At 41.0% G+C, this 16,600-nt stretch overlaps 1 protein-coding gene across 1 annotated transcript in view; it reads left to right on the top strand.

Moving 5' to 3' along the window:
- Positions 1-16,264, top strand: part of MARCHF11 (membrane associated ring-CH-type finger 11) — a 51,454-nt gene extending 35,190 nt beyond the window's left edge. The window contains exon 4 of the mRNA XM_033930113.1: positions 15,738-16,264. Coding sequence (XP_033786004.1) covers positions 15,738-16,057 — 320 coding nt within the window. The 3' untranslated portion in view covers positions 16,058-16,264. The remainder of the gene's footprint in view (positions 1-15,737) is intronic.
- The last annotated feature ends 336 nt before the right edge of the window (positions 16,265-16,600 follow it).

Genomic DNA, 16,600 nt, shown 5'->3' with positions numbered 1-16,600 from the left:
GGAAGTACACTATCCTTTCTTTCAGCAACACTTCCATTATTTTTCCAACAATCGAAGTGAGGCTCACCAGCCTGTAGTTTCCTGCTTCATCCCTGTGATCACTTTTATGAATAGGGACCACATCCGCTCTCCTCCAATCCCCAGGAATCACTCCCGTCTCCAGAGATTTGTTGAACAAGTCTTTAATAGGGCTATCCAGAACCTCTCTGAGCTCCCTTAGTATCCCGGGATGGATCCCGTCTGGTCCCATCGCTTTGTTCACCTTCAGTTTTTCAAGTTGCTCATAAACACCCTCCTCTGTGAACGGCGCAGAATCTACTCCATTTTCTCGTGTAACTTTGCCAGACAATCTCGGTCCTTCTCCAGGATTTTCTTCTATGAACACAGATCAGAAGTATTTGTTTAGCACATTTGCTTTCTCCTCATCACTCTCCACATATTGGTTCCCAGCATCTTTTAGCCTAGCAATTCCATTTTTCATCTTCCTCCTATCACTAATATATCTGAAAAAAATTTTGTCTCCCTTTTTTACATTTTTAGCCATTTGTTCTTCCGCCTATGCTTTCGCCAGACGTATCTATCTCTTGGCTTCTTTCAGTTTCACCCTGTAGTCCTTTCTGCTCTCCTCTTCTTGTTTTTTTTTATATTCACGAGCGCCAACTCTTTCACCTTTATTTTCTCAGCCACTAGGTTGGAGAACCATATCGGCTTCCTTTTTCTCTTGTTTTTATCGATTTTCTTCACATAAAGGTCCGTAGCCATTTTTATCGCTCCTTTCAGCTTAGACCACTGTCTTTCCACTTCTCTTATGTCCTCCCATCCTAACAGCTCTTTCTTCAGGTACTCTCCCATTGCATTAAAGTCCGTACTTTTGAAGTCTAGGACTTTAAGTATCGTGCGGCCGCTCTCCACTTTAGCCGTTATATCTAACCAAACCGTTTGATGATTGCTACTTCCCAGGTGAGCACCCACTCGAACATTAGAGATACTCTCTCCATTTGTGAGGACCAGATCCAATATCGCTTTTTCCCTTGTGGGTTCCGTCACCTTTTGTCTGAGCAGAGCCTCTTGAAAAGCATCCACAATCTCCCTACTTTCCGATTCCGCAGATGGAAAACATTTTCTATTCGATATAAACTGTATAGTACAGAGGTCTCAAAGTCCCTCCTTAAGGGCCGCAATCCAGTTGGGTTTTCAGGATTTCCCCAATGAATATGCATGAAATCTATGGGCGTGCACTGCTTTCAATGCATATTCATTCGGGAAATCTAGAAAACCCGACTGGATTGCGGCCCTCAAGGAGGGACTTTGAGATCCCTGGTATAGTACTAGTGCAAGGAAATGTTATACAATGAAACTTGTCAATCATAAGCTCGCATACACACTTTTTATTTATTGGGATAGATTTACTGCCTTTTTGAAGGAATTCACTCAAGGCGGAGAGAGCAAGAATAAATCAAATCAAAGCAATAGACAATTTCCACAGTAAAATTATTCAAATAACAATACAAAGTATGACATAATATGCTACATTATGAAAAGTTGTCAGCCCAATCAACATAGTTGGGACAGTCTCCATCGAGGACTATACACTTAGTCCAGCGATTTTCCACTTTTTTATTCCATATTTTTCTGACAGAATGAAAAAAGTAGAAATAAGCTGCGGTAGCGTTTTTAGCGTGCACTGCAGATTAGTACGCGCTAACCCACTTGCTATGCGGAAAGACTAACGCCAGCTCAATGGAGGCGTTAGCGTCTAGCGCATGCAGCATTGTAGCGCGCACTAAAACCTCTAGCGCAGCTTAGTAAAAGGAGCCCTAAGTGTATAGCCCTCGATGGAGACTGTCTCAACTTTGTTGGTTGGGCTGAGAACTTTTCAGTGCCCTCCTGTACGATGTCATTACAATACACAATAAAACATTTTATGGACAGCAAAGGGTTTAGGCAAAGAAGGAGCATATAAATAGACAAGACAGAGTAACAGAAGTTAAAAATAAAGGAACTAATTTGAAGAAAGTTGCACATGAGGTCAGAACGGTACTTGAATGCTATCTGAGCTAAGGTAGGAGTGGATAAATGTGTCCATATTGCAGTCGATGTCACTCCTTGTCTGTGTGAGCAGTAAGCTAGTTACTTTTTCCATTAAAGGCCTTGGTGAAGAGCCAAGCTTTCACCTGCTTCCTAAAGTAGAGATAGTCTTTTGTGTCAAGGGAAGTCTTTCAGGAAGTGCATTCCAGAGTGTGAGGGCTACTTCAGAGAAGACTTATGGGCAGGTATCACATTGTGTGATGTCCTTCAGAGAGTATGTGGTTAGGGATACTCCTTAGGAGGACTTTAGTGACCTTGAAGGTGTGTAGAGGGTGATCCTGTTCTTCAAGTACTCTGGGCCATTTCCTTTGAGGGTCTTTAAGATCAGACAGAGTTTTAAATTTAGCTGTATTGTTTTTTTTCACTCATTTCAAGGAGTCTCCTAATTTTTTCATGAATCTTCTTCACATTGTCAACAATTAACTTTGTTTTTAAATGTAAAGTAGAGGACACTAGAATGATTGTTTTGGAAAATAATAGCGCTACATCTTTAGACTCATGTGCATCAAGAAATTCTTCTTTTCTTGTGGCGGGGGTCAATCCCTTGTCAGAAATCACATTGTCTTTGTTTAAACTGATTTCTGTAAGAAAAGACTATTTTAATCTCCAGAAATTCACAAAATATTTTATCCCAGGACAAGCAGGCAGCCTATTCTCACATAAGGGTGATGTCACCGACGGAGCCCCGATGCGGAAGCCTCGCAAGCAGACTTGCTTGTAAAAACTAGAAGTTTTGAGTCAGCCGCACCGCACATGCATGAGTGCCTTCCCACCCAGCACAGGACGCGTCTCCTCAGTTCTCCGCGGAGCCGAGAAGTCCTTCTTTGACTCTCTGCATTCAACTTATTTACTTCATGCCTTCTTTCACCGCGGTTTGTGTTGGATTTTCTTCACGAATTGCTGTATTTAGTTTATTTCTTTATTTCTTATTTTTTTTTAAAAAAAATTTATTTCTTCCATTCGGCTGCCAGGGCAGGCCGCTTGGCCGCAGCCCAGGGGCTTCGACCTTGCAGCGGCTGTTTTTCCTCCTATGTCCCGGCCAACAACAGGCTTCAAGAATGTAGTCAGTGTCAACGTGCGATTTCTCTCATGGACCCACATAGTAAGTGCCTCAAGGGCCTTGGGCCATACCATCACCCGAAGTCGTGCGAGCGCTGTGATATTCTTCAACCTCGAGACCTTAAACATCGTCTGCTTTCAGTGGAGAAGCTCTTCAGAATGGATTTGACTTTGACTCCGAAGCCGACCTCGGTCTCACCTTCAACCGAGGCTCCTCCTGCCTCCACTGCTTCGACCTCGAGCCTCATCAGACCTTCGTTTGCAGGGGCTCTTTTCTCGATAATGTCTGCTGTATATTCCCTTGTATACTCAGGTCAGATAGCTCAGCAGAAAGTTCCAGTGGTGGTGCTTAAGGTGCTTAAGACTTCCAAGTCGAAGCACATTTCAACTGCCTCTGTGGAACCTCCAGCCAAAGCAGGTGGTCCAGTTTCAGATGCGGATCCATCCTTGCCGGCTTCTTTCCAGACCATGTTAGAGCAGCAATTCATTCAGTTCCTTACTAATATGGGACCGAAGCTAGCTACTCTAATCCAGCCTCGGCATTCTGCAGACTCCCGCAAGGTCGAGCCTCTTCCTATGCCTCAGACTGTGACTACACACTCTATGCAGGGAGCAGAGTCTCTACGAGTGTCTGGTCTGGCATCTATGCACGTAAAGCAAGGAGCAGATTCTTTGCAAGTGCCTCGACAGGAATCCTCACACACCATACAAGGAGCAGAGTCTTTGGGAGTGCATCGAGGTTCCTCCATCAAGCCTCTGGAGCTTCGATCCATAGCTTCCAGCCCCATCGATTCCTTGGTGCCATCGATTGCTTCCATCTCCAGGGCGAAGTCTCCTCGAACTTCGAGATCTGCTTCCAAGCACCGTTCTCACCGACGTTCGAGGCCTTCACCGAGGCATACCTCCAGGCATAGCTCTTCTTCCAAAGAGCGTCCTTCTTCAACTAAGCCTACACCTTCCAGTTCTACTAGACCACCGACTCCTCAATCAAGGTCTCCACTTCCACACCTCGAGGACCCAGCGGATTCGATTGCTTCGTCCAAGTCTTCCTATTCTTTTGATGCTTTTTTTCCTGCCGAAGCCTCATCTTCGACCCAGGCTGCCTCGACAACCTCGAGTCCTTCTCAAGGCAAGGCATTGGAGGATCAGTTATCTTTCTCCTCCTTTCTTCGTAGGATGGCTCTTGACTTGGACCTTAAATTGGATGCTGGTTCTAAATACTCTAAGGAGTATCTCAAAGTCATGCATCTTCTTCAGCCTCCGGCAGAGTCACTTAAGCTTCTTCTTCACAAGCTTTAGTCTCAGACTTTTTTACCAGATGCCTGGAGACACCTTATGCAATTCCAGCTGTTCCAGGCAAATTGGACTCCAGATATAAAACTCTTCATTGCAAAGATTTTGAGAATTCACCAATCCCTACTTGTGGAGTCATCATTGAAAAGGTCTCATCCTTCCAAGGTTTATGCTACCGTTCCTCCTGGAAGGGAAGGGAAAACTATGGACAAATTCGGACGTCGCATCTATCAAAATGCCATGATGTCCTCTAAAGTCCTTAATTACAATTTCCATTTTATCACTTATTTTCAGTTCCTCATTCTCTTTTGCCTAAATTTCTTAATTATTTAGATACTCAAAAACACTTTGAATTTCAAGAAGTCTTAGCTTCTCTATCACATCTCCTTCAGTCTTCTTATGATGCCTTTGAGTTATCTGCCAGGGCGGCGGCGTGTTCTGTAGCAATGCGCCGCCTTGCCTGGCTTCGTACCATTGACATGGATCCTAATCTTCAGGACCGCTTGGCTAATGTTCCTAGTGCAGGCAATGACCTCTTCGATGAATCCATTGAGGCAGCTACTAAGAAATTGTCTGACCATGAAAAATCCTTTGCTTCTGTTGTCAGACCAAAGCCTAAGCCAGTTCCTGCCAAGCCTGCACGCCCTCCTCCTATTTATTAGAGGCGTTTTGCTCCGAGAGTGGCTCCTTACAATCGTCTGCCTCCTAAGAAACAGCAGACTCAGAAGCAACAGAAACCTCAACCTTCTGCTGCACCTAAGGCTACGCAGCCTTTTTGACTGTTTAAGACGGAGCATAACCTCCACCGTTCTGTCTCTGTCCTATCTTCCCCCTATTGGAGGTCATCTCCATCATTTTTACCACCGATGGGAGACAATTACATCCGATCTGTGGGTGCTGTCAATCATCAAGGAAGGATACTCTCTTCATTTCACTCAGGTTCCACCAGAGCTCCCTCCAAGAGAGTATCCTTCCAGTCCATCCCAGACCGCCTTTCTTCTTCAGGAAGCTGAAGCTCTGCTTCGTCTCCATACCATCGAACCAGTTCCTTTGGAACAACAGAAAAGGGGGGTTTACTCCCGTTATTTCCTTATTCCAAAGAAGACGGGCGATCTGCGGCCCATTCTGGATCTCAGGGCTCTTAACAAATTTTTAGTCAAAGAAAAATTTTGCATGTTATCCCTGCCATCCCTTTATCCCCTCCTAGATCAGAACGACTGGTTATGCTCTCTGGATCTCAAGGAGGCTTATACTCATATTCCCATTCATCCGGCCTCCCACCAATATCTGAGATTTCGGGTGGAGAATCTGCATTATCAATACAGAGTGCTGCCCTTTGTCCTGGCTCCAGAGTGTTCACCAAGTGCCTGGTAGTGGTAGCCGCAGCTCTCAGAAACCATTGTCTTCAGGTTTTTCCCTACGTGGACGACTTGCTCATCAAAGATTCTACATCTCAAGGGGTTATTGTAGCAACCCAATGGACTACGTGGTTCCTACAGAGTTTGGGATTCGAAATCAGCTTTCCCAAATCCCAACTTCAACCCTCTCAGAATCTACAATTCATCGGAGCTGTTCTGGACACTATCCAACTCAGAGCATTTCTTCCGCAACAACGTCTGGAAGCTCTCCTTCAACTTTGTCATGCAGTGTCTTCCTGCTCTTCAATCTCAGCGAGACACATGATGGTACTACTGGGTCACATGGCCTCCACAGTACACGTGACTCCTTTTGCCAGACTTCACCTCAGAATTCCTCAGTGGACCCTGGCATCTCAGTGGATGCAGGTTTGCGACCCACTTTCTCGACACATTGCAGTCACTCCTTCATTGAGACAGTCTCTTCTCTGGTGGATGCTCTTTTCCAATCTCTCCAGAGACTTGCTGTTTCAAACACCCCCTCATCAGAAGGTCCTCACAACAGATTCCTCGACCTACGCTTGGGGCGCTCATCTCGATGGTCTCCATACTCAAGGCCACTGGACCAGTATGGATCGTAAGTGTCACATCAATCTGTTGGAACTCAGAGCGATTTTCAAGGCTCTCAAAGCTTTTCAACATCATCTTCAAGATCAGGTAGTCCTCATTCAGATGGACAATCAAGTCGCCATGTATTAGGTCAACAAACAACAGGGAGGGACGGGATCTTCCTCCCTTTGTCAAGAAGCTCTGAAGGTTTGGGACTGGGCAATCTGCCACAACACCTTCCTCAAACCTGTCTACATCCAAGGGGCGAAAAATTGTTTGGCGGACAACTTGAGTTGTCTTCTGCAACCTCACGAATGGACACTCCATTCCTCGCCTCTTCATCACATTTTTTCACAGTGGGGAATGCCTCAGATAGATCTCCTTGCAGCTCCCCACAACCACAAACTGACTCAGTTCTGCTCCAGGATCTATTCTCCTCATCACCTCGAGGCAGATGCTTTTCTTCTGGAATGGACGAATCTCTTCCTGTATGCATTCCCTCCATTCCCTCTCATTCTCAAGACTCTTGTCAAGTTAAAGAACGACCATGCCACCATGATTCTGATTGCTCCTCGTTGGCCGAGACAACCTTGGTACTCCCTTCTACTTCATCTCAGCAGCAGGGAGCCATACCTTTTACCAGTTTTTCCATTTCTGCTTACACAGAGTCAGGGATCTCTGCTTCATCCCAACCTGTAGTCTCTACACCTGACAGCTTGGTACCTCCCAGCATAACTCCTCTTCAGTTTTCTCAATCTATAAAAGAGACATTTTAGAGGCTTCTAGAAAGCCTACCACTAGACAATGCTATCACCAAAAATGGACTAGATTTTCTACATGGTGCTTTTCTCACAATAAGGAACCTCAACATTCCTCCTTGTCTTCTGTTTTAGGCTACCTTTAGCACTTATCCACTTCTGGCCTCAAGTCTACATCGATCCGAGTCCATCTTAATGCAATTGCTGCTTTCCATCAGCCTATTGAAGGAAAACCCCTTTCTGCTCTTCCGATGGTTTCCAGATTCATGAAAGGACTTTTCAGTGTCAAACCTCCTCTCAAACCGCCTCCAGTGGTTTGGGACCTCAATGTTGTTCTTGCTCAATTGATGAAGCCTCTATTTGAACCAATGTCTACGGCTCATCTGAAGTATCTCACTTGGAAAGTGGTGTTTCTCATTGCCCTCACTTCTGCTCGAAGAGTCAGTGAGCTGCAAGCTTTAGTTGCTGATCCACCTTTCACTGTATTCCATCATGACAAGGTGGTTCTACATACTCATCCTAAATTTCTACCTAAAGTGGTTTCGGAATTTCATCTCAACCAATCCATTGTTCTTCCAGTGTTCTTTCCAAAGCCTCATTCTCATCCTGGAGAATCAGCTCTTCATACTTGGGAATGTAAACGTACTTTGGCCTTCTATTTGGAACGCACTAAACCACACAGAACTGCTCCTCAACTTTTTGTCTCCTTTGATCCAAATAAGTTGGGACATCCTATCTCTAAGCGTACCATCTCCAACTGGATGGCTGCTTGTATCTCCTTCTGCTATGCCCAGGCTGGATTACCCCTACAGAGTAGAGTCACAGCTCATAAGGTCAGAGCAATGGCAGCTTCAGTAGCTTTCCTCAGATCTACACCTATTGAGGAAATTTGCAAGGCTGCTACTTGGTCCTCGGTTCATACTTTCACTTCTCATTATTGTCTGGATGTTTTCTCCAGACGGGATGGCCATTTTGGCCAGACAGTATTACAAAATTTATTCTCCTAAACTGCCAACACTCCCACCATTTCTGGTTAGCTTGGAGGTCACCCATATGTGAGAATTGGCTGCCTACTTGACCTGGAATAAAGCACAGTTACTTACCGTAACAGGTGTTATCCAGGGACAGCAGGCAGCTATTCTCACAACCCACCCACCTCCCCTGGTTGGCTTCTCTGCTAGCTATCTGAACTGAGGAGAAGTGTCCTGTGCTGGGCGGGAAGGCAATCGCGCATGCGCGGTGCGGCTGACTTGAAACTTCTAGTTTCTACAAGCAAGTCTGCTTGCGAGGCTTCAGCATCGGGGCTCCGTCGGTGACGTCACCCATATGTGAGAATAGCTGCCTGCTGTCCCTGGATAACACTTGTTATGGTAAGTAACTGTGCTATTTAGATTCTTGTCCTGAGTCACTGGGAACATTTTTAAAAAAAATATATTAGTCTGTTGTTTAATCTGTCCTTGGTTGCAGAAAGTATACAGTACTTTGCTACTTAAATGTCAATGTTGTCTCTTTTAAGGAATAAAAGATTGTTTGAACTGCTGTGCCTCAGAGTTATAGATCAGTGGCCAAACTCTCTCTGTTAGTCAAAGTTATTGAAGGGGCTGTGGCAGTGCAGGTTGCAATTTTGTTTTTTTATCCCTATATAAGTCATTGAATACATCTCAATTTATGTTCTCTTATGCTTCCGCAGCTGAGGTAATGATCATTACGGCTGTTTGGGATGTGCCATGTCCAGGTATGTGAAACCAATGTTTTAGCAATCGTGCCATGGTTTTCTTGAAGGAAAACTATATTATGATGGCTGAAATATCATTTTCTCTATCTGGATGGAGCACAACACAGTTTGCCAGAATGCTCTAGTTACTAAACTAAACTAAACCTTAGGTTTGTATACCGCATCATCTCCACATTCGTAGAGCTCGGCACGGTTTACAGGAGATGGGATAGAAAGGAACTACAATGAAGGGTTAGAGGACCAAGTATGAAGAGTTTTTTGAGGGCTTAGGATGTCATACATGTAAAAAGAATCAGATTTTTGAGAATAGTTGTTATGAAAGTTTCAGTACTGAGATTGTTTTGATTTCCATGGTTGAGGAGGCTTCTTTTAGACCAGGATTTGGGATTTTGATGCAGCCTTTGATATAGCTGATCAGCCATTATTGTTACATAGGTTGTATCAGCTGGGGTGTCAGAGACTTCCATCAACTAGTTTGCCTCTTATTAGTTTAAACTTCATATCATGGGCATAAAACATTCTCATTTGGATGAGTATCTGTGGTTTGCCACATGGCAGCCATTCAGGGAGCACGCTGGACCAGGCAGGAATGTGAAAACGTTGCGCCTGCCTTCTGCGCCGCTCTGCCCGAAAAGGAGAACAGCCACCCAGTAAGGGAGGCAGGTAGGAGCAAAGAAAGCTCCTGCCGATACAGCGCTGGACCCAATGGACTTAAAAAAAAGGTACCAGGGGGCTGCCTACAGGGTGTGGGGGTGGGGGGTGCCTATGCTGCCTACAGGTTTTTCACTCTATAAGACCCTGTACCAGCCTACCACTACACCACCAGAGGGGGTACAGGGCAGAGCAGTAGGAATTTTCTTGGGTTTTCCTCCTCTACAGGTTGGTGCATCTTATGGTCGGGTGTGTCTTATAGAGCAAAAAAATAGGGTATTTTTGTTAATTTGCATTCCAAGCTTCAAGCCAGTCACTTGAAGATTAACCCAGCCAAAATAGAACTATGTTTGGGTGGGTGAGTTTCCCCCTCTACTGGCTGCAAACACTTTTGTTGGGCGATTATAAAATCTCATTTCCATGTAAATAAAGAGTTTGGGAGTTATATTGGATTCCATCTTGAATGTGGTCTGCTCATGGTGAAACTTAGGGCTTCTTCTATTAAACTGCTCTGGGAGCCGCGCTCATAGAGTTCCTATAAGCATCGGGAGCAGCGTGGGCCATTCAGTGCGGCTCTCTGCGCTAAAAACTGCTAGCGCAGTTTAATAGAAGAGGGGGTTACTGTAAAATTTGATATATTTGGCAGATTTCTGTGTATCTCAATCCATCTGCCTTTAATATGTCTTTAACTATTGTAATTGCCTTTACCTTTGGATTAATAATATAAAATCTCTAGAAAAGGTTACAATTAGGACAAAATACTGTAGCTTGGATAATTAGAGGGACAGAGCATGCCATTCTTATTGCTTTATACTGGCTGCCAGTACATATGAGAGTTGATTTTAAAATTTTGATTTTAGCTTTTAAGATCCTGAAGGGCTTTGCCCCATATTTGGGGATCTTTTTACTAAGCAGCAGTAAACAGTAATGCATGCTTACCACAGAGGAAAAAGCATGCGTAGGCCCCGGGTTAGTACTATTGGGATTAATGCATGCTTCTCATGCACTAAAAATAGAAATTTTTTTTTTTTAGCACTGAGGCAGAGAGTAGGTATGTTCTGCGCTAATTGGTTAGTGCAGCTACATTGCCACATGCTAAGTGATTGGCACAGAATTAGTTCATGAGCCCTCACTGAGAAAATTAGCACATGAGAATTATGGAAAATCAGCCATTTTACTGCTGCACTAAAAATGGCCTCAGTGAGCAAAAAAGGCCCGCATTGGGGATAGCGCTAGCCACTTTTTAGCGCAGCTTAATCAAAGGGCCCCTTGGCTTGTTGAGTACAATAGGACATTCTTTCAGGGATGCTGTGCTCCAGCCAGGAAATATTAGATTGATTTTAGCATGAAATAGAACACTTGTGTAATATTTTGCAACTGTGGAAGCAGTTCCCTTATGAGTTAAAATTGGAATATGTACTTGAAATTTAGGAAACTTTTAAAAATTTTGGGCTCCTTTTACCAAGGGATGCTAATGGATTTAATTATGACGGGTGGAGTTGTACAATTGATTACACACAACTGGAAAAATTGGGACCGTCTTAACTTTGCATTCTGGTGGGCAAATTTATGTTTAATATATAAATATGAGAAAATTAATGCTGATTTATCTGGGAACACAAAAAATGTCAAATTAATATGGGGCCATTGATGTCTTTTGTAGAATTATTATAGTTTGGATTTTTGCTGACATATTAATTGCACATCCGGGGGGAGGGGGGGGAAGGGTGGAATATAGTTTTTAAATGAATTTCTTATCTTTCCTATGGGTATTGGGAGCGGGGAGGTGTAGTTTTTTTTTTGGGGGGGGGTGTGATAAACAGTTTCTGAATGTTTATAAATGCTTAATTTATGGCTGAGGCGTCGTTTTGAAAGGTAATAAAAAGCTTTATTACTATCCAGACAACTAGTATTTCTAATTTATGGTTATGACATATAGGGCACGTTTTATAAATTCTGAAAATTTAATAGATAATTTTAATGATAATTGTTGGGTAGGGTGGGGGAAGGGGTATTGATTTGTTTGAGTTTTGCAAAAAATATTAAGTGATGTCTAAAGTGTAAAATGTTTTTTTCTATTGTTTTCACTTGTTGAAAGTGTTAAAATGAATAAAGATTTTTTTAAAAGTGCATTTTATTCTTATGGGCATCTTAGCATTTAGCAGACTCTAATTATTACTGTGCACTAAATCCATTAGCACACCTTAGTAAAAGAAGACCTTGGTTATTTGACAAGTTGAAAAATATAATTTACCCCCTTTTATGAAGCCTTGTTGGGCTTTTTTATTGCTGGCAGTGGTGGTAAAAGCTCCAATGCTCATAGAATTCCTATGAGTGTCGGAGCTAATACCGTTGTGGCCGACATTAAAAAAGTCTAACATGTATTCATGACAAAGATTGGATCCTTAAACTTTTCTTTAAAAATAGATCTAGAGACTTCCTTGGTTTCCATATTCCAATTTTTCCTGATGTCTCGAGAGAGACTCAAAAGAGAAGAAGGGAATTTTTATTATTGAAACCTGGCGTGACCCAGATAGGGGGTTTCTTTTTCCTTAGATACCCTTGTAAATGTGTAATCAAATATCGTACTTTAAAATATATTTTTTGACCCGGCTCATTTGACGACTTTCCTTTCTATGAAGCGCCTTGAAAAAGAAGAAATATCTGTGTCCAAGTAATAATTTAAGCTCTCTTTCAGCAACAGATAATGTGATTTGATTTGATTGTTTTATTATATTTTATTCACTCCTAATTCTTAAGTCTTGGATTCAATTTTGAGGACTAGTGTGCAATTAAGTTGAGAAATATATTTCTTTGAAGTTTGGGTTTATTTTCAGGATTGAAAGTAATTAATACTAGGTTTTCTTAATTGCACTTTCTGTACAAGATGATATGGTTGTTAAATAATGTGAAAATCTATAAATAAATAAATTTTTTTTTAAAAAACCTCTAATCTAATTTCCATTTTATATACTGGATCATTCCAGCAAGGACTCAAGCCGGTTAACAAAGTTTAAAAGAATATAATAGAAAACAATAATGAAGGTAATAGAAAAATATTCAATAAATTAGATCAGTTCTCAGTTAAGAATCTCTGAAAGAGATAAGTTTTCAGATTTTTCCTAAAAAGTGACAAAGATAATGATGTTCTGATAATTGAGGGAAGATCATTCCAAACTTTTACCAAGGAATAGGCTAAGGAATGTGAGAATTTACCTAGGATTTTAATCCCTTTAACAGAAGGGAAAAGCAATTTAAATTTATGTATATTCCTGGTAGTGGGAAACTAAAGAGAGTTAAATGATAGAGGTAATAAAGGTGAAAAAATTCCATGTAAAATTTTAAAAATTACATTGGCATATTTAAATTGAATTCACCAGTAAATAAGAAGACAATGAAGTAACTTCAACAGTGGAGAGGCATGATCATATTTATGTCTTCCAAAAATTAATTTGGCCACAGTGTTCTGAATAAATTGTAGCCTCTTCAGATTAAATTTGGTTAATCCGATATACAGGGAATTTGCATAATTCAAATGTGCCAAAATAATCGCTTGAACCAAAACTGCAAAATGATTTTGATGAAAAAAACCTCGAACTCTCCTCAACATCCATAAACTAAAATAGCATTTTTTAGATAAATTGTTATTTTGATTATTTAAAGATAAAGAAGAATGTAAAATAAAACAAGGATTCTAGATGAAAATTCAGTTGTTAAGGAGTCTCCTGATTTAAGTGCTATAAACTGAGGTAGATTGTGTAGTAAGGGACCAAACCATAGCAGTCTGGTTTTAGAAGCATTCAATTTCATACAGACTAACGAAGTCCATTCTTGAAGTCTAGAGACACAAGAATTAATATCTCCAGTCAAATTTGAAAGCAATGGATCAATTTCCAGTAATATAAAAATGTCATCAGCGTATGTAAAGATATATTCTAAAGGAGATAGAGTCAAATATTTTAGAATTGTCATATATAAATTAAATAATATAGGGGATAGGGGAGACCCCTGAGGAACTTCACAGACTGGGCTCCAAGACGAAGAAAATTTATTGTCTACATATACCTGATATGATCGTAGTTTGAGAAAACCACTGAACCAATTCAACACAACTTTATCTAAACCAATATTGATTAAAAGTTACATAAGGATGTCGTGATCCACAACATCAAAGGCTGCAGAAAGATCAAACTGCAACAAGACAGCTTAATGCCTTGGATTGATAAGTGTTGAATCTTCGCAACCAGTGAGATGAGAAGAGTTTCTGTACTGTGACTGGATCGAAAACCATGTTGAAATGGAAGGAGTACAGAAAATTTATCTAGATAGTCATATAATTGCTTTGAGACAATGATTTCCAAGGTCTTCGTTAATAAAGGGATATTTGCAGAGGTGGGCCAGAGATGGATCTAGACCAGAATTTTTAAATAATGGATTTAATACAATGCCACCTATATCTAAGTAAATAAACCACTAGCAAAAATATGATTGACCAACATTGTAAGCCAAGAAATAATGAAGGTAGGAATATTAGAACATGCCTTGATAAAAGGGGGTCATAATTATTAGTTATCTATTTATTAATTTGTTAAATTTTGTTTTCTTATCCCCCTTTGCAAAGCCGCGCTAGTGTTTTTAGCGCCAGCCCCTGTGGTCACAGCTCTGAAACTCATAGAATTCCTATGAGCTTCCATGCTGTTACCATGGCAGCCAGCACTAAAAATGCTAGCGTGGCTTTGTAAAGGAGAGAGTATATTTGGTTATATGTTTTTATTTTATTGATAGTCGTAAATTTTGGAATTTTTGGTTGTGTTTGCAACTCATGTTAAACCCTTCGGGGTATTAATGTGATATAAATGACTATTTAAGGCCCTCTTTTACTAAGCTGTGGTAAAGGTTTCTATGAGCATCAGAATAGCACTGGGGTATGTAGCACTCCCGGCCGCGGTAGAAACCTCTACTGCGGCTTAGTAAAAGAGGGGTACATCAAAGAAAAACCAAGTAGTCCATGAAAGCAAAAATATTAATGCTATTTCCTAGAGATCTGCATGAGAAAATATAAAACCAAAGAATGCATTAATCTCCTCTTTTATCAAGCTAGCTGCACTAGAGGTTTTTAACACGGGCCGGCGAGATAAGTGCTCTGACGCACTTAGGAATTTTATGTGCCGTGGAGTATTTACGTTGCCTTCCTGCACTAAAAACCTCTAGCGCAGCTTGATAAAAGCCAGATGAATTTACCCCCCTTTTATCAAGGAATAGAATGGACGGCTGGGCATTTAGCTCACACTGCTTGGCAGGGTAGCTTGATAAAGGGGGGGGGGGTTAATATTACTAGTGTTCATACTAAGACACCCTTTTATCAAGCCACGGTAGCACTGTTGCCGTGAGAAATGCTCCAGTCCTCATTCAATTCCTGTGAGTGTTGAATTTACCACACCGGACCACAGTAAAACACTTGATAAAAGAGGGCCTAAATTATTCTATTATAATATGTGACTTGCTGCGCAAAGAGGGACCAAAAATAGGGCATATGACATTTATATCACATGATAGAAGGATATCAACTGCATAATTCTGCAAAATTTCAACCTCAGGTATGGACTAATTATGTCTTTAAAAAATGAAAAATGTTTATCAATAAGAAGTGATTAACCCTAGAAATCACATATCCCACTGGAGGCACTTGCAGTTTTTAGGCTGTAGAACATGAAAAACTTTCAAGGAGTCCTTTTACTAAAATGTGCTAACCAATTTATTTGCACACTATGGGCATCTTAGCACTTAGCACATGCTAAATTGCCCCCTTCTTTACAAAGCCACACTAGCGTTTTTAGTGCAGTCCACCATGGTAACAACTCCGATGCTCATAGAATTACTATGAACATCCGAGCTGTTACTGCCGTGGCCAGCGCTAAGAACACTAGCAAGGCTTTGTAAAGGAGGGGGTTGGTTAACACACTTTAGTAAAAGGACCCCCAAATTTATGAAAAAATTGCATAGTTCCATTCTATGAATATTATAGTGTATAAAACTTTCAAACATGAAAATTGCCCTCCAAACTTTTACAGCCTTTATCTCTGTTATTTGTTATCCCACTTTTGGTGTCTTTTCACTCTGGTTCACATATTATGGGCATTTTTGTGTTTTGACTGTTAAAAATAATACTAATCTTTTTTTTAATTTTAGGCCTAATTATACATGAAGGAGCAGCAGTTTTCAAAGTATTTAAACGGTGGCGAGCTGTTAATCTACATTGGGATGTACTAAATTATGACAAAGCTACAGACATAGAGGAGAGCAGTCGTGGTATGTCATCAAGTAGGGCATTATGGTTGCCACTGTCTGCTTTAAGATCCAGTAATTTAGTTCATCCAACACAGTTAAGCTCACCAAGATTTCAGTGTGGCTATGTACTATTACAACTGTTTAATCGGATGAGACCTCAAGAAGATTCCTTAGAAGAAAGTAGTTCTGGTGAGGTTGTGATGAGGGTCACTTCAGTATGAAGAATATTATTCCTGTTGTGCTGTTAAACACATGAGGTTAATCTTCTCTGTGAATTTGAACTCTTAGAAGATTTATGGGATGTAGTTGTGAAGAATGGCGAAAAAATATGACTTAAAAATATATATATCTATAAAAACTTTTTAAAATTTATGTTTTTTATATTGTAAACTGAATTGCAAATAAACTTTTCTGAAGAAAGATCTCTATATTTCTTGGTTTTTGTTACTGTTATTTAAATAGGAATTTCCTAAATATTACTAAAACTGTAGGATATTTAGACACCGTATTTCACCCAATAAGGTGGAAGGGCATTTTAGGATGAGCATTCAAATGGGAAATCTGACATTCAAGTCAGGACATCTAAATTCCCTTCTAGTTTTAGAACAAGATCTGCTGATATAGAACTACATGGTGAAAATGGTCATCTATATGCCGCTATGTGATTCAAGAACATCTATTTTAGAAACAAACCAACCCAAAATAGAGACAGGGAATCAGCAGGCACAGAGATGTCCATTATACAGTACTGTACATGAATATCT

The sequence above is a fragment of the Geotrypetes seraphini genome, chromosome 2, assembly GCF_902459505.1.
Source record: "Geotrypetes seraphini chromosome 2, aGeoSer1.1, whole genome shotgun sequence".
In the NCBI taxonomy this organism is placed as follows: Eukaryota; Metazoa; Chordata; class Amphibia; order Gymnophiona; family Dermophiidae; genus Geotrypetes; species Geotrypetes seraphini.
Note: the sequence above shows the minus strand (reverse complement) of the source record. Positions and strands in the feature narration are given on the sequence as shown.